Genomic DNA, 24,961 nt, shown 5'->3' on the forward strand with positions numbered 1-24,961 from the left:
TAGTAGTTTTAGATGTTACCCCCTTCCCAGCCACTGTTATAAGTATAGTGACAGTGTATATTATTAGCACTAATCACTGTATTAATCACTGTATTATTGACACTGTTGATGTCAGTGGCAGTTAGTCAGTTACCCCAGCATCAGTTAGTGTCAGATTGCCGCTGCACTATCGCAGTCCCATTTTAAGTCGTTGATAACCTCCATTAGTAGTATAAAAAAAAAAAAAAAAACGATTCCAATATACAGTATATACCATTGTAGACGCTATAACTTTCACACAAACCAATCAATATACACTTATTGGGATTTTTTTTTTTTTTTACCAAAGACATGTAGCAGAACACATTTTGGCCAAAATTTATGAAGATAGGTTTTATAGCAGGAAGTAAAAAATATTGTTGTGTTATTTTCAAAATTTTTGGTCTTTTTTGTTTATATCGCAAAAGAATAAAAAACCCAGTGGTGATCAATTACCACCAAAAGAAAGCTCTATTTGTGTAAAAAAAAAAAAAAAAAATAATTATATAAATTTGGGTTTACGTACAGTGTTGATTAACCATGCAATTACCAGTTAAAATAGCGTAGTACCGAATAGCATAAAATAGCCCTGTCATGAAGGGAGTAAAAGCTTCCGGAGCTAAAGTGGTTAAACACTATAATTTGTTTTATGTTGCTTTTAGCTAGCTGGTAAGCGTGCTGAGAAATGAATGTGGCTTTATTTGCTACCAACACCCTTTACCTAATAAAACTGATTTATGAGACCAGGAAAAACAACAAAGAATTGCCCATAGTGACCAATAGTAATCTTTGCTTTAATTTAAAGGCAATATTAAACAAGAATTCTGACTGGTCACTAGGGCAACAGCTACATTTTTTTTCCTTTTTTTCTTTTCTCTGGTTTATTATTGCATCCACATTGTATTAATGCCTATAGTGTGTTTGGTAAATTGCTCTTCGCACATCGCCATTGCCTTTGTAAAAAGGTAAAAGCCACAAATTGGTTAAATAAGCAAGCAGGGACAAGAGGCTGTGATACTGACGGGAAGATGAGCGTGGGAGAGAAAGAGCTGCTATAATCAGCAGCAGTCAGACAGAGTACAGACGTGGGTAGCAAACAGCTAAACAGGGGGTGGGCTATACAACTCCCTACTTCCTTTCTTCCCGAAGCTGCTATTAACCACATCCCTGGGCTTCTCATTCACCATGTGAAGTCAGCCTGCTCCAATCTGTCTCATTACAGACTTCTGGGACTAAACTGACCTAAGCAATGCTATATATGTTGGCCAATTCAAATGGTTCAGATTTCCTGGGCTGCAAAAATAAATGAGTTGGCATAAGAAAGGCAACATATTGTTAGTAGTTTATTAAGCATTAGACTACCAACACCCCCCACTCTGTTTTGCATTAAGGATTTATTAGCATATCATAAATACTATGGGGGGGGGGGGGGGTGTAACATTTATAAATGATTTCACACAACGTTGACCCAGGATTTGCACATTTCCCAATTTAATCAAATTAGAATAATGTATGAAAATGTATGAAAGTTTAAGTTGCCCTGATCAAAACCTCAGCTCCATTGTTAAAGAAAAATTCCAGGCATAGGTATTTTATACATAGTTACATTGATTCAGCTTAGACCAATGGCTTGCCTTGGTAATTAATTATACGAGCTCCGTCCAGAAAGTATCCAGCCATGTAATATGAAAAATAGAGACATCTATTGAAGAAGCTACAAGATAAAAGAAACTTTATACATATTACAATGACACCTCAGTCGTCCCCTTCAAAGTAGGCATCTTGGGACCTCACACAATTCTCCCAGCATCTCTTCCGCTGTTTTAAACACCCTACTAAATCCTTTGTTGGAATGGCCATCAGCTGCCTTGTCCTATTTTCCTGAATCTCACTGACAATCTGAAATCTCTTCCCCTTTAAAGGTGATTTTAGTTTTGGGAAAAGCCAGAAGTCGCAGGGCGCCAAACCTGGGCTGCAGGGGGGCTTGAGTAACCTTGGTGATTTGATTTTTTTCCAAATACTCTTCATGGTGAGGTGCATTGTCGTGATGAAGCTGCCAATCACTTGTTGCCCATTGCTGCGGTCGTTTTTATCCATGTTGCATCTGTCAACTCTTGAAGAACATTGAGGTAGTACTCTCTATTAATTGTTTTGCCTGGAGGAGCATACTCCTGATGGACGACACCTTCCCAATCAAAATACACGGTTAACATGGTTTTGATCTTGCTGCGACTTGGCTGTGCCTTCTTTGGGCATTGAAAACTGGATGAATTCCATCTCAGACACAGTAGTTTTTGGAATCCCTAGATCAGCTTCTACTGTCAGTTGTCAATCTTTGTTGATTGCAGCCTGTACATGTGCAACATTCCCAGGTATTCTGCTTGTTGCAGGCCTTCCAGAACATGAATCCCTTTCAACAGATTCTCGACCATCTTCAAAGTGTTTGTGCCACACTTTTATTTGTGTTGTACTCGTTCCTGAAAGCTTTCTGAATAATCTGAATAGCTTCCGCGGTTGAAGGTTCAAGCGTAATGTAAAATTTGATGCAGATTTGTTGCTCTACTCACTCATGCTCATGTATCTACAATACACATGCTCACTCACTGGTGTCTAGCACCCCCACTGACTAATACAGTGAATTTGCTGATGTTCACACATGTGCATTCCAGTCCACTCTCCTTGACTGCCAGGTTACATCGATGTCACGCAAACTGTTCTCATTATACTTACAATGGCTGGACTTTTTCCAGACCGGCCTCATATATCATACTTGGCCGATGCCCCTGAAATCTGAAAATTACTGAAGTAAACACTGCCACACACTGGCATTTGAAGTATACATTACCATTGGTGGCAAGCGTGGGCATTTTCTGAAAATTTCAAACCCTTTAGATTTGTAAAAATGACTAAAAGGATTAGGGCAAGCTACCAATATCTCTGTTATAGAAGCATAAACTTTTGTTCCTATTCCTTTTCAGTATGCATGGGTGATTTTGCAAACAAAGCTGGTTGACGAGTTTGAAATTTATTCACATAACATACATTTTCTTTTTTACATTTTTGGCTTTTTTGCTAGTCTGTAATAAAATATAGGAAGAAAATTAAAAAACACTTGTACCAAAAAATGTCCTTACAAATAAACATGTAAAAATGATTTTAGGTAGGCAAAATTGTCACAGAATTATAGTCAGATTTAATGATGCATACTGCTAAATTTGGCCTGGGCAGCTGGGCTTTAGTGACCACAGATCACAAAAAGATGACCTGTAAAATGGTATGACACATAATCCTAAGAAGAAGCTGAGTAGAGGATGTAGCCACTGTACTGGGTTATTCCATTTGGTAATCTGTCCCCTACCTCTACTGTCCCAGGTAGAGGAGCAACAATATCATCTTTTTCTATCTTAGGAAAGTGTAATACTGATTAAATATCCAACAGTGCCTACATTTCAGCTCAGAAAGCTACTCTAAATGTGCAAGGTCACTTCCCTTGACATCAGCTTCTGTGGTAATAATTAATAGGAATGGCACACATTAGAACAAATCTTTTGGAGCTGACCCTTTATTCAGGTCCTTTGGGGAAAGGTTTGGAATCTTATTAATCAGTTTACCTGTATTGCCCCTTATCCCTTTTTTTTTAGCTAATTATTCGCTGTTCTTCCCTCACCCTTGTACCCCAGAGCTATATCGTGAACTGATTGAATCTATCCTAGGAGATGCGCAGTGGGCTATCGCATATAATTGGAAGTCACTGAATATTCCCTTTGCACAAGTGGTCACTAAGGTTAAATGTATTCCGCTTATAGAATGGTTTTACCAACTTAATTATGACTCCTTTCCTAAATATCAAACTGAGTGGGATTTTTGGCTTGCCAACAGGTATTTTTGTAGGGTCACTATTTTAGGTACTCACTGCTCTCTCTTGGTTTGTGGATGTGATGTTTGCTATATGCTTTTCCAACACTTTATGTTGGGTAAAAGGACTTTTATCTCTGTTTTTTTATTTTTTTGTCTTCTAATACAGTTGTATCCAAACCAATAAAAAATGATCTTGCTCATTCTTCTTTTCATTTACAAAAGTTTTTATTAAAACAAATTATAAAGAACAAGCATGCAAAGCCAGTAGCTTATATACCCCAAAAAGGAGCAAGATAATTTTTTTTTCTGGGGGTGGGTCACTACACTAATATTTAAGTGAGTATATACTGTAAGTACAGTATATACACTTCACCCCAGGCATTGGCTGTACTTAGCACATCACTCCCAGTAGAATGTTACACGAAGCCCCTCTTGTTGCAAAGTAACTTCTTTACTTGGTACATCTCAAAGATCAAAACATTTAGGGGTATGGGAAATGAATGCGTCCACACACACCTACATAGGTTGAACTTGATGGACTATTGTCTTTATTCAACCTCACCTACTATGTAACTATGTAACTTGTTAGAAATGTACTAAACAGTCCATCTCATTGGTAATAACTTTACCAAATAATGGTAAGTCCGAACAATTCAGTCAATCACATCACTACATTTTGGTGAACAGAAGGAGAGCATTGTGGTACTCATGACCAAGCTTAAATCCATAGTCTAAATCCCAGTATCTAGGGGCAAAGTCCTTTGCAGCTCCTTCCCCGTAGGGGAAAGCACACCAAGACTCCTCTCTGGTGCCCTCTTCTTGTGATTCCTGGCAGAGACCTCAGACTCCACCCACATTTATAAAATGCAAACCTGGTCAGTTCTGGAGTGGGTGGTGATGGAGTAAATGAAGTCCCCAGCCTCACAGTGAGAGAAAACAGCCTCATGTATCATGTAGCCTGGGTCCCTACATCTCATTGGACCAGGGTGGTCAATTAGGTTTCTGGAGCCTCTATCTGGATCATAGGCCCGTGTGAGAGTACTCCAGACACAGGGGCTAATGTGTGTATTGCAGCTAATGTGTGTAGTGCCTAGAAGGATGAGGGGGAGGGGTCTAGGACCTGCATCCATGCATGTGAACAGTATGTGGGTTTGGGTGGAACACAAGCGTGATGCCCTGCAACCCTGTATGCAACGGTGTCCAGATGAATATGTCGGCCACACAAAAATAGGCTGGACCATCCCCTTGCAGAAAATGTTTGTTCAATGTTCTAATGGTTAATTAAGACATATCAATGTTTATTTTCGACCACTTGGACCAAAAAATTAAAAGAGTTCAGAATGGAAAATTTTTGCCAAAATTCTAAATGTTGTAAAGGATTGTAATGGATCAAAAATTGAAAAAATTAAAGTTTTACTAAACCCAGATCCTGCATTCACTATATCTGGTTTCCCACAGTACACAGAACATGGAGATGCAATTATTTTAGTAAATATAAACTGATAAATACCCTTTTTCGTCAGCAGTATATAGCAATTAGAGCAATCTTGTGACTTGTATCAGTGAGTGCTGATAGTTTGTAGGAGGAGTTTTCATTTCTCCCTCGATTGTCCTATCAGGCTTCAAGACCCTTAATTCTCTTTCTGTACATGTCTGGACAGTGTTGATTGGCCCTGAGCTAATCACATGTACCCTCCCAATAAAAAAAAAAAATCATCCATCAATCAAGATGTGACATCCCACCCACTGTGTTCTTTTTTAGTTACTGGGCATGGAGAAGGAGGGAGGGACTGGGCTGTCATTTAGGATCTGTATACACGCCCAAATGTGGGATGTTAATACCAGGTGACCTGAATAGCTCAGCCTAAATCAGGAAGTGTTCTCTGAGCAATAGAGACTGAACTGAGCATGTGCAGCTGATCTACACCAATGCCTCGTTTCCACTGAGTGGTACAGTTCAGTTTGGTTCGGTACGGTACGGTAATTTTGCCGTTTCCATTGTCAAAAGTTGTGAATGGTACCCTAATTCCGAACCGTACCGTACCACTTTTTTGGGACCCTTTCGTTGGGGTACCAAGCACAATCGTACCGTACCAACAGGGTGAAGCTATACTCTTCAGAACATTGATTGGTTGACAGAGAATTGTCACTTCCGCCACATGCCAAGAAGGAAGAACACAATCTGAATTACTTCCTCCATTGTTGTTCGCTGTGTAACTTTTCTTTTTCGCGCGAGAATTCTCTACTTTACGGCATACACCACGCCTATCACCACGCTTATCAAGTGACGTTGATCTCTACTTTCCGGCTACACCACACCTATCATGTAAGGGTACTGTTGGCGGTGGAAAAGCAAAGCCTGATCAAGGTGTACCGTTCCAAACTGTACCAAACCGAACCGTACCGCTCAGTGGAAACGAGGCATTACTGTGCTTATCTGGACTTGTCCAGAGTGAATTTACACGAGGGGGAGGATCTGTACATACAGAATCACACAGCCTTGTTACACAATGCAGAGGATAAATCACTTAAGTTACACAGTGAGCATAACAAACATGCTATTCTGCATCTATAGACTGATTTTACTGTTGTGGGTTTAGTAACACTTTAAAAATTAAAAATGTTTACGTTCATATGGGAATCAAACAAAAATTATTTCAAAGATGGGCACATTGAATGTGTATACTGTATAATAGTATGTGTATACTGTAATACTGTATAATTGTGTTTGGTCAGCTTTAAAATCATGTTCACAGATGAGGGTGCCCACTCTGTAGGAGGATGGGTGACAGTCAAAAAAATAGATACCGTGAAATGTATGCCATCATCCCCAAGAAACTAAGACAAAAAACAAGGGGTAGTAGGGGCCAAGAGAGGACCCAAGAAAGCGGGACTATACTGGTGATTGCAGGAATACAAATACAACACTCATATATGTATAAAAAATATATTCATTGGATGATACTTTCTGTCATTGTTTCTAATGTTGATGCTTTAAAATTTTCAATAAAAACCATTGAAAAGAAAAATATATTCATTTTATTACAAAAGAAAAAAAAACGACAACAAAACATACAGTACATAAAAGATATACCGGTCCGTGTGTGTATGATAACTGTGTACCAAAATACCACACTACTGGATCCTAATATATATGGCTTATCCAGGGACCAATAGTCTGCAAAATATATATTAGGATCCAGTAGTGTGGTATTTTGGTACACAGTTATCATACACACACGGACCGGTATATCTTTTATGTACTGTATGTTTTGTTGTCATGTTTTTATTCTTTTGTAATAAAATGAATATATTTTTTATACATATATGAGTGTTGTATTTGTATTCCTGCAACCAACAGTTATGCCGGTATAGTCCCGCTTTCTTGGGTCCTCTCTTGGACCCTGCTACCCCTTGTTTTTTGTCCGAGGATGGCTGACAGATGGCAGGTTCTTGAGTGATATTACAGAAAAAAAAAAGAAAGCTCAGTTGTCACCAGTGTGGGGATGTTAAGTAAGAAAGGGCAATAAGCTGGAAAGGGCAAAGAGTTTGAAGAAGTGAAGTTCCCGTAAAAATTTTATTATAAACCTAAAGCTTAAATTGGTAGGATACAGACAATACTTTACAAAACAATTTCTGAAGAAGTACGTATATAAATGTGTATTAGGATTGAAAGCTCCTTTAGTGGTATAGACTGATGCGTATTTGTAACCTGTAATGCACCACCTAATATGTCAGTACTATAAAGCTACAGGAAATAATAATAAAGGCCGGGCATGGTCCGCTAGCTGCATGACTGACAGCCTTGTGCTACCACATAGTAAAAAGGGAAATAGAAAAATGAAACAAAAAGGATCACTCAGGCAAACAACAATGGAACGCGTTAAGTAAATATTCTGTAGTCCAGGCACGCAGAGTGCTATTTATCAGTAGGAACATTCAGAAATTCCCTCAGGTGTGAGGAAGGAGAGTCAATCCATAGACAGAAACACAGTCAGATAGAAAATGGTTTCAGGCTCTAATTGCTCCTATACTTGTCACGGGGGCTCCCGGCTGTGCAGTCTATTGATGTGTCTGATGCACAAATTAGAGACAGAATAGAGTCTGCATTTATTAAAACAACAAGAGCTCCCTGTTCTGACAAATTCAAAACAAGCAATCCTCTTAGTGAACAATAACATATAGTCCATAATACTGTATGTTGTAGTTTTCCTATGCGGAAGATAAACGAACTATTTATTGCATAAACTTTAATCACCTTAAAGAAGACATCATACGTTAAAATGATTAGCAGATCCAGTCCTTTAAATAGTTAAAGTTATATGTAAATGATAACCTTTTCTTTAAGAAAAAGGTAAGGGTTGCCCTATTTTTTCTGCCTCATTTATCTACCTATTGGTCAGTGAGGTCACCAATCACACAGGAGCAGGGCCAATATCGACTTTATCCAGAAAACCTGAGATTTACATGTAACCTCATTTGCCTATATCTGGATCTAATACCTGATTTTGCTTTTTAACGGAAGGTAACTTCTGCATATGTGGTTTCCATTTGAATTGCCCAAGTTTGTGACCTGTTTATTTGAAAGGTCACAACCCTACCCTGTACAAATATCTCTGCCCATTTGATGGCATGGGGTCTTATTATGTGAATTTGACCATCTAAATGTTAATAATTGTGTCAACGTGTTGATCTTTTACCTCACTCCTACAGCTGTTACTAAGTGGGTGCACAAATAGTTCAGGACACAAATTCACATTTGTTGGGCTTTGCTTTTACTTGTGTGTAATCAACATTGCATAGAACAAATCCACCAGGTCATTGACCATCAAAACAACAGACTGTACACCGAAGATGCTTAGCTCTAGCCAAGGTTTATTGCAATGACAGCACAGTGATCATCCCCATCCAAAGCCTTGCCCCCCCAACATGTTCCACCCACAATCATGGCGATCCCAGGTCATTGACTTACATTGCTTCCTCAAGCGGCTCCTGTTCTTAACCACCAGGGCAGTGTTTGTACAAAGGACAAAAGCCACTCAAAGTCACACAAGCATTGTATGTTCATCTACAAGCGAGGATTTTCATTTGTGGATGCACAATCCAAGCTCCCTCAGACCAAGCTATGTAAAAGGTGCTTCACAAGTAGGAATAGGCTGTGAGTCGAAAGTAAATTTAGCGAACACACAAACAAATGGGGTGCTCGACGCCCCATGATGCACTGCACTGGTGCAGTGAATAAATTACTGATGAATGGCCAAAGCATGCACATGACTTGTATGCTTTGTCCAATCACAGCACAGTGTCCTGTCAGAGCCATGATTGGCCAAAGGCAGGCTGACTTTAGCTAATAATGGCTCAGGGGCTAAGTCAACGCCCCACAATATATAAGGCCGCTGATTACACAGCAGCCATGTCTAGTGTGTGACAATAGAGATTAAACAGGCAGTTAGTGGATAGTGTGTTTAGTCAATTTAGTGCAGTCAGTGTAGTGTACAGGCATACCCCACTTTTAAAATGTATAGCTATGTTGTAGTCCTGTGTCCCCTCTCGGTGCTCCCCAAGTTTGGTCTCACTGTCACTTATGGTTAGGAAGTAGTGCCATGTCAAGCAGACCAAGATTTCCAATAGACGCCAATATTAAAGACCGGGAGCGGTGCCATGTCAAGCTGACCAGGATTTCCCATAGATGCCAATGGTAAAGACTGGGAGCAGTGCCATGTCAAGCTAACCAAGATTAACTATAGGCGCCAATGTTAAAGACAGGAAGAAGTGCCATGTCAAGCCGATCAAGATTTCACATAGATGCCAAGGAGCACTGAAAGCTGAAAAAATTTGTACGGGCAGGAAGGGGGAGAAAGAGCCTTGTATTTAGGTGGTTAAGGGGAACCCCATGACAGAATAAAAAAAAAAAACGATGTGGGGTCCCCCTCCCCCAAAATCTATACCAGGCCCTTTGGGTCTGTTATAGATTTAGGGGAACTCCCTGCCAAAAAAAAAAAAATGACACGGGGCTCCCCCAAAATCCATATAGATATATAGATTTTAGGGGAACTCCATGCCAAAATTAAAAAAAAACCCTTATCCAAGCATGCAGCCTGGTAGGCAAGGATAGGCGGGGGACAAGCAAACACCCTCCCCCCCCCTTCTGAACCATAACAGGCCGCTTGCCCTCAACATAGGGAGGGTGCTTTGGGGTGCCTGCCAAAGCACCTTGTCTCCATGTTAATGTGGACAAGGGCCTCTTCCCAACAACACTGGGCTGGGGTTGTGGAGGTCTGCAGGTGGGGGGCTTATTGGAATCTGGAAGCCCCCTTTAACAAGAGGTTCCCCAGATCCTGCCCCCCCCCCCATGTGAATGGGTATAGTACCCATACCAATTCACCAAAAAAATGACAAAAAATAAGAACCACAGGAAACAGCTTTTGACAAGTCTTTATTAAAAAAAAAAAAATAGTGTCCCTCAATGTAAATTGATTATCAATCATGACGCCCACCAGACCCGAAAAAAAACAAAAAATGCGCTTTCGCTTCTTGGGAGGTGTCCCGCTGAATGCCTTCTCTATGCTTTGACAGCAGAAGCATGGGTTTTTTTCCCGGGTCCAGTGGGCATCGTGATTGACAATGGATTTACATTGAGGGACACTATTTTTTCTTTGAATTTTTTAATAAAGGACTTGTCAAAAACTGTTTCCTGTGGTTCTTACTTTTTGACACTTTTTTGGTGAATGGGTATGGGTACGATTTACCCGACACCATTCACATAGGGGGGGGCAGGATCTGGTGGCCCCCTTGTTAAAGGGGGCTTCCAGATTCTGATAACATCCCTGCCCACAGCCCAGGGTTGTCAGGGAGAGGCTCTTGTCCCCATCAACATGGGGACAAGGTGCTTTGGGGCAGGGGGGGCAGAGCCCCCCCTGCCCCAAAGCACCCACTTTCCCCCACGTTCAGGGCATATGGCCTGGTATAGTGCAGGAGGGGGGGCACTCGCTCGCCCCCCCCCCTTTCCTGACCTGCCAGGCTGCATGGTTGGATTCTGGGGGGAACCCTACACCATTTTTTTATTTATTTATTTTGTCATTGGGTTCCCCTTAACCACTTAAATACAGGGCACATTCACCCCCTCCCTGCCTAGACCAATTTCAGCTTTCAGTGCTCATTAGTGGAAATTTTAGTCAGCTTGACATGGCACTGCTCCCTGCTCCCTGTCTTTAAAATTGGCATCTATGGGAAATCTTGGTTAGCTTAACATGGTTTAGTATGGACTGGGGGGTGGAACTCTACGCCGTTTTTTTTTTTTTTGTTTTTTGTTTTCATTTTTTCATCTGTATTGCTGGGAGCCAGCAATACATTACCGCCCGAGAGCAAGTTTAAATTACATTTTTTCCTTTAAAAATATAAGTATTGCTGCAGCAGGCTACATACATCGTACAGATGCGCCACTTTACAGGCACATTAAGGGGGGCCCCCTAGGCATGATATTTAAAGGAATTTTCATTTTTTATTGTTTCAGTTTAAGCATCATTAAAATCACTGCTCCTTTTTTTTCATTGATACATGTCCTCCAGGGCAGTACCCAGGTCCCCATACACTTTTTATGGCCATAATTTATGGCAGTTAAGCCTTTAAAATGAGGACTTTTGATTTTTCATGTTCGTGTCTGATAGACTTTAATAGAGCTTGCATGTTCGCTAGAACTTTTTCCCTGTTCGAGATGTTCTGGTGTAAACCGAACAGGGGGGTGTTCGGCCCATCCCTATTCAAAACCCTCTAGAGTTGGCATTGTTTACCTTATACACTTATGCCAAAGGACAGGGATGGGTCTGAGAGTAGGATTCAGGTGCTGGCTTATCATGGTAAATATCAAGAGAGTTTTTCTAACTGGTCCAAACACTCATTCCCCCAACAGCAACCAGACAGTAAAGTCATTCGCCTCAAAGAGACATTCTAATATTTCTACTATGCTATCATGTCACTGAATGCAAGTAGCACTGCTTATGTATTATTTACTGTCACAGCTAATGTGTTTATTTTTGTGCTATCAGTTATTCAGCACAGTGATGGATTACAGCTATACTTTACCAGCCTACGTACAGCCAGTATATATTGTACATTGTTTCATTTTTCATCAATAGACTCCTGTGTTGGCATTTGCTATAACATATAAAATATAAATGACGAAATGTAAATTTAAAGAGCCTTTTTTTTTCTGTTCCCAAAAGGTCAAATCTTCCACGCTGTGAGATTCATGGCTAATTGCTATGGTCACTGGTCGCACTGGGGACACAAATCTACCTCTAGTCACTCGCTGAATGCCATGTTAGTAAAAAAGATTAACAGATGGATTCAGGGCAAACTACGAGTACAGTTAGCCTGCAGGATAATCTATGAACCTTGACAACACTCAGGAGTTATAAATAACTTTACTAACAGGGTCTGATTTCTCGGAAGATATCTGGGGAATGTTGCTGTCATTCTTGTACAGATGATCAAAGATTCAATAAAAAGTCACAAATCTAATTCAGGAAAAACATGGGCTTGAAAAAATCCCATTTTAGGGAAGATTGTTAATTGCCAATATTATGTCACTGAACTGGGTAATGTCAATGAGATTACTGAGGCTATAGGCTGCCATTGCTGATGTCTCCTTCTAAAAATGTTTGCTCCGTGCTGGTCCAATGGCTTTAATGTCATTTGCATCATTGACCCAGAACACATATGACCAGGAGCTGACTTTTCTTCAGCTTACTGCATGCTCGTTCCAGGTCAGTGACTTAGTGAATTGAAGTTAGAGAAAGCCAGGTCATTAGCATTCTCAAAAAGAGACCAGCAGTGGCAGCCTGTATGTTTCTTTAGGTTGGCCACAGATGTTAGAGGATTTAAGACACGCAGGCACAATCAAATGGTTTTTAAATGTCTGCATGACCAGCTTGTTGCGTGATCAAAATTGGAGATGGCTTAGCCAATGGTTCTTGTTATCCTGTAAAGAGGTACAAGGGAGGTGAACACAGACTTCTCTAGTGCCAACCTACCCTGAAGGAAGCAATACGAAATAGACAAGGTTTTCTATACATACCAGATCTATAGACAAATGAATATACTTCTAGTTTTCAACTGGTAATATAGCATATATTGTTTTGGGGCAACATGAGGGTCTTGCTGCATTGGGTTCAATTTTGAATAATACCAAGAACACTATATAAATTGAGTCTGTATGTTCTTCCCATGTCTATTTGAGTTTCCTCTGGGTTCCTTGGCTTCCTCCTAAAATCTCATAAGAAATACTAATAGGTTGACTGGTGCCTCACCATGTTAGGCTAGCCATATGCATATAGATTTCTTCATCCACGTAAAACAGCAAAAATAGATGAGTTTTCCCTGTTGGCTATTGTATTTTGATAACTGACATTCACGTTAGAATACTTGAACAGTGACTGTATCTGATTAGATGTTATCACTGTTTGGTCAACAATTTTTCACCCAGCTCCTTCGACAAAAGTTGATTGATAAATAAAGTTTAGTTGCATTGTGTAGTGTTGACCAAGCCACCCACACCTCGAATTTCAGCCAATTCAGCAGGAATTACCTTAAATTTGATCTGTCTATGGAAATTTTAGCCATGTTAGGAATGTTACAGTGTAAGCCCCAACAGGGTCAAAGACCAATGTCAAAGATCTACTGTATGTACTCTGAAAAATGTTCTCTAATGCCTCGTTTCCACTGAGTGGTACGGTACGGTTCAGTTCAGTACGGTACAGTGCACATTGCGTTTCCACTGCCAATAGTACCCTTTCATGATAGGCGTGGTGTAGCAGGAAAGCTGTGATAGACGATTCTCTGTCAACCAATCAAAGTTCTGCAGAGTGTAGCTCCACCCTGTTGGTATGGGTCTAATGTGCTTGGTACCCCAACGAAAGGGTACCAAAAAAGTGGTACGGTACGGTTCGGAATTAGGGTACCATTCACAATGGAAACGGCATAAATAGCGTACCGTACCGAACCGAACCGTACCAGAAAGCTCAGTGGAAACGAGCCATAATAGGACTACACCATATAATTATGGGAAATGAATGCATATTTTTCTTTTAAAGTCTAAACATTTATGCTAATCGGCCTACCTAAATGTTCATAGTCTTTCCGTGACATGGCAGACTGCTTCTATTTTTAAGCTTGAAAGATAATGTTGTATATGGAAATTGGCCGTCTAAGCTCTACTAGATATTCACACCTGCAGAAGACAGTTTTATTTAATTTGCCATTCAATTACAAACTCTCATGAGAATCTTTTTATTTCTTACAGTATATAGGGACTCACCTCTGTCCACCAAGTGCTGGGGTTGCTTTGGCAGGATGCACTGTGCTCTGTGCAACAAGAGTGAGGCACAATACTGCTATTCCTCATTTCCAGCCAGTCGGTGTAATTCTTCACACCACAGCAACGGAACTGAAAGGGAAACAAAATCAGTAAGATTATATACACAAACAGCGTGTCCATTTCAACAGCAACTCCAAAGGTAATGACACTAGAATAAACCAAATAAAGCCCAACTCCTGCCAAAACATTTTTGAATAGATTACAACTTTTGTCAGGTTTTTTTTTCAGCAGTCTATGATCCCTTGTTTGAATATGGACCAAGATACTTACTGTGAGGATCCTTGGAGGAGTCAGATCAAGGAGGGACAAGGCAAGCCCCAGAAGCAGGACAACGAGCACTTGCAATGGACTCTGGACCCTGATCTTCTGGTATTTGGATAAACTTGGTACATTTAGCCTGCCTATTAACGGTCTGAACCGTATATGGCCAGCCTTAGTCTTCTTTGCGAAATACTATAACAAATAAAACCCAACTGGACAATTAACCCTAATACTACATGTTAATTTACAGCTGATGCATTGTCTAGCGCTATTATCCACTACAACAAAAGGCATGAGAAATAATGTTTTTAACAGAAAGTGATCGCACCGTTGTGTTACAGTGCGCGGAAAAAGTCCTGAATATTATATTTGCCATAGAGGTTAGACAAAATTAAACCCTTCTTAACCACTTAAGCCCCGGAAGATTTTACCCCCTTCCTGACCAGGGCCTATTTTGCGATTCGGCACTGCGTGACTTTAACGGACAATTGCGCGGTCATGCGACGCTGTACCTAAACTAATTTGGCGTCCTTTTTTTCCCACAAACAGAGCTTTCTTTTGGTGGTATTTGATCACCTGTGCGATTTTTTGATCATGCGCTATAAACAAAAAAAGAGCGTAAATTTTGCAAAAATAATATTTTTCACATTTTTTTTATATGAAATTCCCAAAAAAATGTATAAATCAAAATTCTTTAACATTTTAGGCCAATTTTTTTTTTTACCATATGTTTGGTAAAAAAAAAAAATCGCAAAAAGCGTATTTTGATTGGTTTGCGCAAAAATTATTGCGTTTACTAACAAAGGAAAAGATTTTTGTTGTTTTTTTATTTAACGCGTAATGGCGGCGATCTGCGATTTTTTTTGAGGGACTGCGACATTGGGGCGGACAGATCGGACCCTTGACTGACATTTTTGACACTTTTGGGGTTACCAGTGACATTACTGCAGTAATCAGTGCTATACATATGCACTGTTACTGTAAAAATTACACTGGCAGTGAAGGAGTTAACTGTATTGGAGAGGGAGGGGTTAAGTGTGTCCTAGGGGCGTGATTCTAACTGTGATTGGCTGTGGCTTGATGTGTAAGAACAGTGATCAACGGTCCTACATAGTAGAACCTTTTGATCACCATTCATACACAGAGGAGACTGACAGGCGGCTTTGTTTACACTAGTCGCCTGCCTTTCTCCCGCTGTCACGGATGATCGCGAGTGCCCGGCGGACATCGGGTCTCCCGCTCGCTCCCAAAACCCTTACAGGCTAGCGACGTAGCCCTACGTTGCTTTGCCTGTGAGGGGCTGACTGCCGACGTAAATAGTTGCGGCAGTCGGCAAGTGGTTAAAATATAAACACTCATCAATGCAAAACATTTCAGTGTAAAGATAGCCTCACCCTACAGCCCAAAAATAAACCGTATAGCTGTTGTAGCCCAGTCATATCACTTATGGAACCACAAGCCACATGACCATGTTTGCCATGTGAGAATGAGGAAGAATGAGGCAAAAGTCCCAGAGCTGCACAACTGTAAGAAAGTTGAATACTTCTCCATGCTTCTATAAAGAGGAACAAATTGTAGTTTAAACTCCAGGATAAGCAAATATTGTCTAAATGTGAAAGTAAGGCAACTCAAAAGTTTATTCTGTAGCATTAGAATCAAGGATTTTGTTGTCAATGGTAATCTATAACTGCGTGGCTGAACTTCCACTACCCCGCAACGCTATTTTCCCCAATGTAAATATTTCAATAAAGGAATTCTTGTACAAGACTAAGATCATTCTCCTGCAACGAGTCACTGATTGTGGGAAAAAATAATTCCACCAATTCCGCATAACCAGTTTGCAGGGCTATGGAGGGATTAGCAAAAGGGAAGGAGAAACAGGATGTAGAAACAGCTGGACTTGCAGAAAACTGGCTGCTTTGCACCTGGGAGGTGAAAGAAGAAAGCTTTGCTCTGTGTTTGCTGTGGCTGTAAAGCACGATCACTCTAATGCCTCGTTTCCACTGAGCCGTACGGTTCGGTTTGGTACAGTTCAGTACGGTTCGGAACGGTACACCTTGATCAGGCTTGAGTTTCCACCGCCCACAGTACCTCAGCTCAACAGTACCTTAAAAGTGTAGCTCCACCCTGTTGGTATGGTACTAATGTGCTTGGTACCCCAACAAAAGGGTCCCAAAAATGTGGTCTGGTACAGTTCGGAATTAGGGTACCATTCACAACTTTTGACAATGGAAACCGAAACGAACCGTACCGCTCAGTGGAAATGAGAATTAAGTTAAAAAGACAGATATGCCCTGCCTCTAGTTGGTGTGGTATGACCACAGATTTGTCCTGCAGAACCTTCTAACCCCCTACTACCTGGCTGGCACATAACAAATTCCCTATCATTGGCCATTCTAATCATGCAGGCCACAGTTGAAAAGTCATGCAGGACACTATGGGTCAAATTTTTTGACAGGGGAAATTTCAACATAAATTAGCCAGGACATTGAACCCCTCTGGATTTAATGTGAACCCACCGGACAGGCAAATTTGAACTTCATAAAAAAAAAATTAAGAGATTTCCAGTCACAACTTACCAACCAGCCAGCGACCAACCCTGTCTAACAGTATGCGTTAAAAACAGGGGTTTGGTTGCACACATTTGCAAATACATAATGCATACTGTTAGACAGGTCAATTCGGTTGGTCACTGGCTGGTTGGTAAGTTGTGACTGGAAATCTCTTCATTTTTTTTATCTGCGTCCGCCCTTCCAGTGCTCCTTACCACTAAAACCAGTTATAGGTGGAGGCGGTGACCACTTTGTGCATTATTGATATCTATATTGAGCCAGGCAACGCACTGACACCTTTGCCGCCATTGTGCGATGTGCTGGGTGTTCAGTGTGACCCTGTGCCTTTAATGAGGGGTGGGCTCCCTCTAGTCACCTGTCCTCCATCTATCCCATTAAATGCATGTGCTCTCATTGTAGAGACTCTTTAAATTGTAGAGTTAGGGACTGCAGATCACAGGGTGCCTTGTCTGGGCCTGCAGCTTACGCATGTATTTGCAAATGTGTGCAACCAAACCCCTGTTTTTAACGCATACTGTTAGACAGGTCAATTCGGTTGGTCGCTGGCTGGTTGGTAAGTTGTGACTGGAAATCTCTTCGTTTTTTTTTTATCTGCGTCCGCCCTTCCAGTGCTCCTTACCACTAAGACCAGTCATAGGTGGAGGTGGTGACCACTTTGTGCAAATTTGAACATCCTTATTCCTGATTTATCTGTCCACAAATGTGACTCAAAGTATTGATACTCGATACAACAAAGTAACTAGCATTTTCAGGAGGTCACAAGCCGCTGCACCAAATTCTTCTCTCATGACAGATTTACTTTACCATACAGTGTTTGTTACAATGTGGAATTTTGGCACCTAAGTGTTGCTTAGTAACACAATATTATTTAAAAGCTAGTTAATTCATCAGCTGGTTATTCTTGATACTGTTTCTTTTGTAAGACTTTTTTACAACTTTCTATATAATTGGTATTGCCACCAGTAATACTTTGCAATTCATTTTGTCATAAAAAATGGCAAACATGCAAAATGAAGGCAGCGAAGCGTTGCAGAGCTCCGTAAAACAGTACAGAGCAATAAAACGCTTACAAATAAGATCCTATCCGATTACAGATGATGCTGCGAGCGCTAATATATCACAGTCTGGTTCAGAGGGGAGAATTAGCAGGTTCAAGGGATTTGCTAGCCACAAACATGATGACAGGAGCGTGCTGTGACTAATGGATGGGGAAAAAGAACAGCATATGACCTCCACTGTGTCACAATGGTATCATTGCTGATCAGCTTCACCTAAAAAAATCACTGCAGTGTATTTGCTCATGTGGCAGCAACTCTCAGGTATAAATTTCTTTAAGGAATTGTAATTCTTTCCCTGCTGAGAATACATTCTACGTTTACCCTGGTGTGCTGTTTTAACCTCCCTGCTCCCATTTTAAAAAAGATCTATTGTCATTATTTATTGTTACAATCCTGTCCCCGTGTTGCTAAATGCTTTTTAATCTTTGTAAGAAGGTCTGACCTGCTCCCCTCTTACCATGGCTGATTTAACCCTAATAAGGAGTACCAACCTTCCCCCTATCCCCACTGCCCTGGTCGACCTAATACCAGCTTTTAAGGAGATGGCTGATTTATTAGTGCAGCTTGCCTTGGCTGTAAGCAATCCCCACAGACATGCAGTGGCAAGAAGAATGCAGCGGGAGGGAGAACACGTCATGCTCTGCATTCCTCTTGCCTCTGGTTTTCTGTTTAAAGTGCTCACAGCTAAGATAAGCTGCACTTATGAATTAGCCGTCTCCTTAAAAGCTGTTAATTGTTTGGCCAGAGCAGGGGTTAGAAAGCACTCAGAAACAGGAGAAAGAACTACGTGTTTTGTCCCATAGGGGACGGAACTGTAACAAAAAAATTTAATGACAGATCTTCTTTAGGCTGATCTCCAGTTAAATAGCCAAATGCAGAGCGGTTTTACCTGCAAAAGATTTGCATTTTGGTCCATCCACTCCTGAGATTTCCATAACCCTGCCAGACAGCAAAGCCAGGCTGGTGACCAGCCTTTCTCTTCTTTGCATTAAACAATTCAGTCAGGTCCCCTTCCTGTCCCCAGTGTTCATCTTGACAATGAAGAAGCAGTAGGCTGATGACTCTCCGCTCCTATCAACATGTTCTTTGTCAGCACAATGTAGCACACCTGATTGGCTCCTAGTGCTGACCCTTCCTCCCCCATTCCAAGTACTAGTATATAGGCAGTTACAGGAAGCTCATATGAAACCAGATTCAAGTACTTATCATAATTGCGTTTTAAAACATGTTTTATGATTTTTATAAATACATCACTGCATTAATTTGATCGCCATTTTCAATCTCTGTCTAAAAATACTATTTGCCTGGATGCCACGCTAAACTTGTGGCTTCTATGCATTGTAGGCCTCTGACCTGGAAAAAGTATACAGTTCGGTAAATCTGATTTCATACTTTACTTGCTGCATGCCTGTTTTCTAGGTCATTGACTTAAAGTATTGAAGCAAGGCAAAGCAAAGCAACCAGGAGTCAAGCAATGGTAGATGCCATATTGCTATCCTCACATATTCACTTTAAATGCATTTGCTGTTTCTGGTCAACTGTTTGCAATGAGTTTTGGCAAACATTATCAAAAATGATTTTCTTTCTTTGTCCTTATATATATATATATATATATATATAGCACCCTACAGGTAGGTGCTAGGTAAATGCATAGTGGGCCTTGTCTGCCTAACAGCAGGGCCATGATTGTTTTTTTGGTTAGAGTGTCATGGCTTCCAGGTGTGTCTGCTGAAAGGGGAGTCTCCCCACTGGCTCAGTGAGAGGCTTCTCATAGGGCAGTGGAGGAAACCCAATCAGGGACACTTTCAGGCTTGTAAATACCCCAGAAGGCAGATTTTCCTGCAAAGGATTCTGGGAGTGGGTATAAGTCTGAGGGGCGTGCATGACTCGTGGTCTTTGGCGGAAAGCAGAGTCCCAGGAGGGAGAATGCGGCTGTCTCCCCTCTTGTCAGAGGATGCGAATGTCTCGGGTGCTGCCTGAGAATCCAGAGAGTGCTGAGTTGAGCTGAGGGGGATCCGGTGTGCCGAGAACCAGCGGAGAGCAAGAGGGGTCCAGTCCCAGGAAAGCCTACACAGGTCGTGAGTACTGAGGATTGCCCCTGGGGTCTGCCTAGTGTCAGGGGGGACCACTCCGGAGAAGGTTCTAGGATCCAAGTGTCAGCTAGCTGTAAAGGGGGTGCCTGGTCAGAGGATCCTGAAGTGATAAAGGGAGTAACTAGTCAGAGGACCCTAAAGTGATAAAGGGGGTACCTGTAGTTTTGGGCCCTGAAGAGTTAGTGCACAGCATGTAGTGCATAGGTTAGGAGTTGCAGCTATACAGGAATCCACAGCAAGCTACCTCAAGCCAGTGCAAGGCTGGAGGGAGTAGTCAGTGACTTTGCAGTGCAAGCAGTGTCAGAAGTTCAATGTTCTACAGTCCTGGATCTTTTGGACTTAAGTCGGAGTTCCAGTACAGCTTTTAGAGATACAGTGTGTTTAAAGCTTCAGTAAGCATTGGCTAGCGTCGGCTGGCGCCGAGACAGCGCTAACGGGCATTTTTGCTATAAAATTGTATATAGTCGAGCCAAAGGAGTATCCCACTCATTCCCTTCTCCCATCCCCTAAAACTACAATAAAGCAACCAAACAAAGATGCCGGAGTTGTCGATGTGTCAGTTCCCACACCCAGGGCCGCAGCTCACATGGGCAGGAAAGGTAACCAGTAACAATTGCAGACCCACCTCAGGCCACAGGCCTGGAAACATTGCTATATATATATATATATATATATATATACACACACATAGGACGTGCCATTGTAGTTGCAAAAGTGAATGCTCAGTGGAAGGGTCTACCTCGCTGGGTTGTATTAAGCAAAACTTCACCACTGACATCCTTGCAGGTATACAGCATGTGTATACGTGTTCCAACTGCATATTGAGTGCTTTGCAATGGGTTCAAATTAAATGAATGAACTTCAAATGGCTGGTATGCTATATCTTTCTAAGTTAATAAGCAATCAGTTCTACATTTAATTTGTTCAAATAGTTGTATGACTTGCAGTATTTCATATAATGGAGTATACAGCAGGAGAGTTTGTGGTGGGGGAAGGATCTTGCTGTCAGACTCCCCATCGTATATAATTGGGCTCCAAATTAATATCAGTGAGCACAATGTACATACCTCAGTCTGCACTATGTCCCAAGCGTTCGTTAGTCCTAAATTATCTTTTGTTTGATACAGTGCTAGACCTTTCTTCAGATCTTCTTGGGCATAACTGTGAAACTGTTGGGAAAAAAAAGTTTTCAGAGTCAATACCATTATGACAGATACGGGTGGCCCAACTGGAGTATAGAAAACTTCTGGATGGTAGTAAACTCACAAAAATAACACCTGCATACACATGTAGTCACTACATGACCATATTTTCTATTTTTCAACGTTTTTGATAACTCAGTGTCCAGCGAAAGATTACTGAAGTCATTTTGCCTTGTACGTGAGCAGATTAGGTTTAACACAGCCAACCATATGGGGAACCAATCTGCAAGAATTTGGCTATATTTGCAGTTCTTGACTAAGCTAATAAACTACAATAAAAATCTAGTTCTGCTCAAAAACAAAGGAAATAATAGAGTGGTCAAATTCTGCCAGTTTGGAAATATCCAGGATATAAAGTAATGAGCATTAATATTTTATGCCCATCATCCTTTTCTTATACCTCAGTTCCCCAAACCTAAGCATTTTCAATCATACCCATATCAACACATTTACCAAGAGGGTGGGCAGGTGGTTCAATATGCTCACCACACTGTGTTCCTCCTTGAGATTTCCTTAAAGCCTCGTACACATTACTAGTTTTTTGGATGAACAATCCTGACAATCCGATGTTAGTACAGTGATCTCCCCTGCTGTTCTATTGTATTATTCCTCCGCCATTGGCTGAGAGCACTGCTCGGGAGCTGGTCGGCAGGCCGTTTTCGGCCATGACTCTTCGACAGAAGTCCGCCAAACAGCCGGCTTCTGTCGGATCGGCTGCCCTGCACATGGGCCGGTTTCTATTGACCTGGTCTGATTTTGCCCGACATTTGACTCGTGTGTATTAGGCTTAAGCTATGACTGCATCCTCTCTGCTCACTACAGCAAATCCTTAAACCACTCCCCATCCATTCTTAACCCTTCTCCTGACTTCCAGCCCACCCTGTCACGTGTCCTTTCTCCTATGTTCTCAGAGCAGCCCTTCCTGACTGGGCTTTATGACCACTGACAGGTTAAATAACAATAAATATCTCATTACAATGGCATCTGAACGTTGATGGGATATATTAGGTGCCAAGTATACATGTTGCCCCAGAAATAATGTGTTGAAAGCAGAAAAAAATGGGCATCTCAGTTTGTTGTGTATGGGGAAGTGTAGCTGCAGACCAGTCATAGCACCCATGTTGACCCATGTCCACAGCCAAACGTGCCTACAATGGGCATGTGAGCATCAGAACAGGTAAGAAGGTGGTCTGGTCTGATGAATCATGTTTTCTTTTACATCATGGATGGCTGGGTGCCTGTGTTGCTTACCCAGGAAAGAGATGGCACCAGGATGCACTATGGGAAAAAGACAAGCCGGCAGAAGCAGTATGATCCTCCGGGCAATGTTCTACTGGGAAACCTTGGTCTTGCCATTCATGTAGATGTCACTTTGATATGTACCACCCACCTAAACATTTTTGCTGACCAAGTACACCCCTTCATGGAAATGGTATTTCCTGATGGCAGTGGCTTCTTTCAGCAGGATAATACACCCTGCCACACTGCAAAAATGGTTCAAGAATGGTTTGAGGGACATAACCATGAGTGTGAGGTGTTGACTTGGCCTGCAAATTTCCCAGATCTCTGGGATGAGCTGTAAAAACAAGTCCAATCCATGAAGGCCCTACCTAACGACTTACAGGACTTATCTGCTACTGACAGCTTGATGCCAGATACCACAGCATACCTTAAAATGTCAAGTGTCATCCATGCCTCGATGGGTCAGGGCTGTTTTGGCCACAAAAGGGTGTTAATAGCTATGGCTAATCGTGTGTGTGTGTGTAAAAATATATATACACATATATATATATATATAATTAGAAGTTCATTATTCATAATTATATTAGCAGGAAAGACAATTTTGTTTATTGATTATAAAAACCTAAAGAATAGAAACAAAAAATACAGAGTTCTTCTTTAATGTTGCCTTTAATTACAGGTAAAATATTCAGAGATAAAACCTGGCGCTGAGCACTTACATTGTCATTGTAGGCGAAAAACAGGACCAGACTGATTATTTCAAGAAGAAAGATGATCAACAGCACTACAAAGAACTGCGGAGAGAGAGAATATGGCTGTTGTTAGACGTTCACACGTGACAACATTATCAAAGATCTTTTCATCTGAGTTGCAGGCAGCCCCCCTCCCCCACTTCTGTTCTGCTGCTACACCATGTCATTACTGACAATGTAAATAAATAGAAGCTGCCTGCCATACGGCTTGGTAATGAATTCTAAGATCTGTATTTTGCAGCGGAATCCTCTGCAGAGGAAACCAGAGCTTAGAGTTGGCAAATGCTGCCTTAAAGAGACATGGCCACCTTCCCCATTAAGGGCAAATTGACAGTGCTTCCTGAAGGCCCGACCCCCAGCAAGGTACACCCATCCATCCCCTCGTCTCGGCTTCCTCGTCATCTCTCCGCCCCTTCCGAACGCTAGCTTTGTTGCTCGAAAAAAGGGGGCCGGGAGCATGCCACCTCCCCTATGTGGTAATACTTGGGCCTCAGGGGTCTTCCTAGATTCCCTGTGAAGGGTAATAAGTGACATCATCCATCCAAGAAAGCTCCAACCCTATCCAATCCAACCCAACATGGACTCCTGCAGTGTGGAGAGTGGAGACAATCAGAGGGTGTGGACTGGTGGATGTACCTTGTTGGGGAGGGGGTTGGCACTGTTGTTCTGTCCTGAATGGTGAGGTGACAGGGTCTCTCTAAAGCTGGACTCTAAATTGGAAGCAGCTAAATACATAATTAAAATACAATAGGAAGTGTATTATGTGCCAAAGGATTTATCATTCTGTTCAGCCAGTTCTATGACACATACACATAAATATACACTGAAAGTTTATGGACCAAGTCCAATCAACAAGCTTCCATTATAAACCATACAAGTCTGTTTAAGTGCACCTGCTCATAGACCTGCATGGACCTTAAAATCAGGTTATCCTGAAAAACTGACAGGCAGGCCTGATTGGAATGGGGCCCTATTAAAAAAGAATACAAGCACCTTTAACTGAAAAAAAAATGGTAAAATACAATCAGCGCAAACAATCAACCACTGATACAATTCAAATTGCAAGCTGAACACTAAAGCCTCGTACACACGCAGCGAATTTCCGCCGACCGGTCGTCCGTCTTTTGTCCAGAGTGGTGTCTGTTGGTTGGAATGTGCTCTAGACTGCACACGAATTTTCCCGCACGACAGAATTCTACTTCAGAAGTGATGTCATGTTTTGGATTGCTTTCTTTGTGTTCTTTCATCTCTGAGCATGCCTAGTCTTGCTCATAAGATTTTTCCCCATCAAAATCTGTACTAATGAGACGAAAATCGTACGCGTTTTGACAGTCTACAAAAATTATATAGCCTGCACACCAGGATTTTTTCGGCCGAAAAGTCGGAGTCGGTTGTCGGAAGCACCATATTAACAAGCCGAAAGTCGGCAGATCGGTCGTCGGACGAAATTTCCCGGCCGAATTTCTACTCGTGTGTACGGGGCTTAAAGGGTGCTTCACTTAGCCTACACATACAAAAGAAACACAGTG

At 41.5% G+C, this 24,961-nt stretch overlaps 1 protein-coding gene across 3 annotated transcripts in view; it reads right to left on the reverse strand.

The window, feature by feature from the left end:
• Nucleotides 1-24,961, reverse strand: part of LOC309568012 (tetraspanin-4-like) — a 202,304-nt gene that overhangs the window by 14,977 nt on the left and 162,366 nt on the right. For all 3 annotated transcript variants that reach the window (XM_082273579.1, XM_082273580.1, XM_082273578.1), the window contains 3 exons: nucleotides 23,400-23,474; nucleotides 21,304-21,405; nucleotides 14,192-14,320 (listed from right to left, as the gene is read on the reverse strand). In XM_082273579.1, the coding sequence (XP_082129705.1) occupies nucleotides 14,192-14,320; nucleotides 21,304-21,405; nucleotides 23,400-23,474 (306 nt within the window). The remainder of the gene's footprint in view (nucleotides 1-14,191; nucleotides 14,321-21,303; nucleotides 21,406-23,399; nucleotides 23,475-24,961) is intronic.

Source organism: Pelophylax lessonae (genome assembly GCF_965119305.1).
Source record: "Pelophylax lessonae genome assembly, chromosome: 12".
Taxonomy (NCBI): Eukaryota; Metazoa; Chordata; class Amphibia; order Anura; family Ranidae; genus Pelophylax; species Pelophylax lessonae.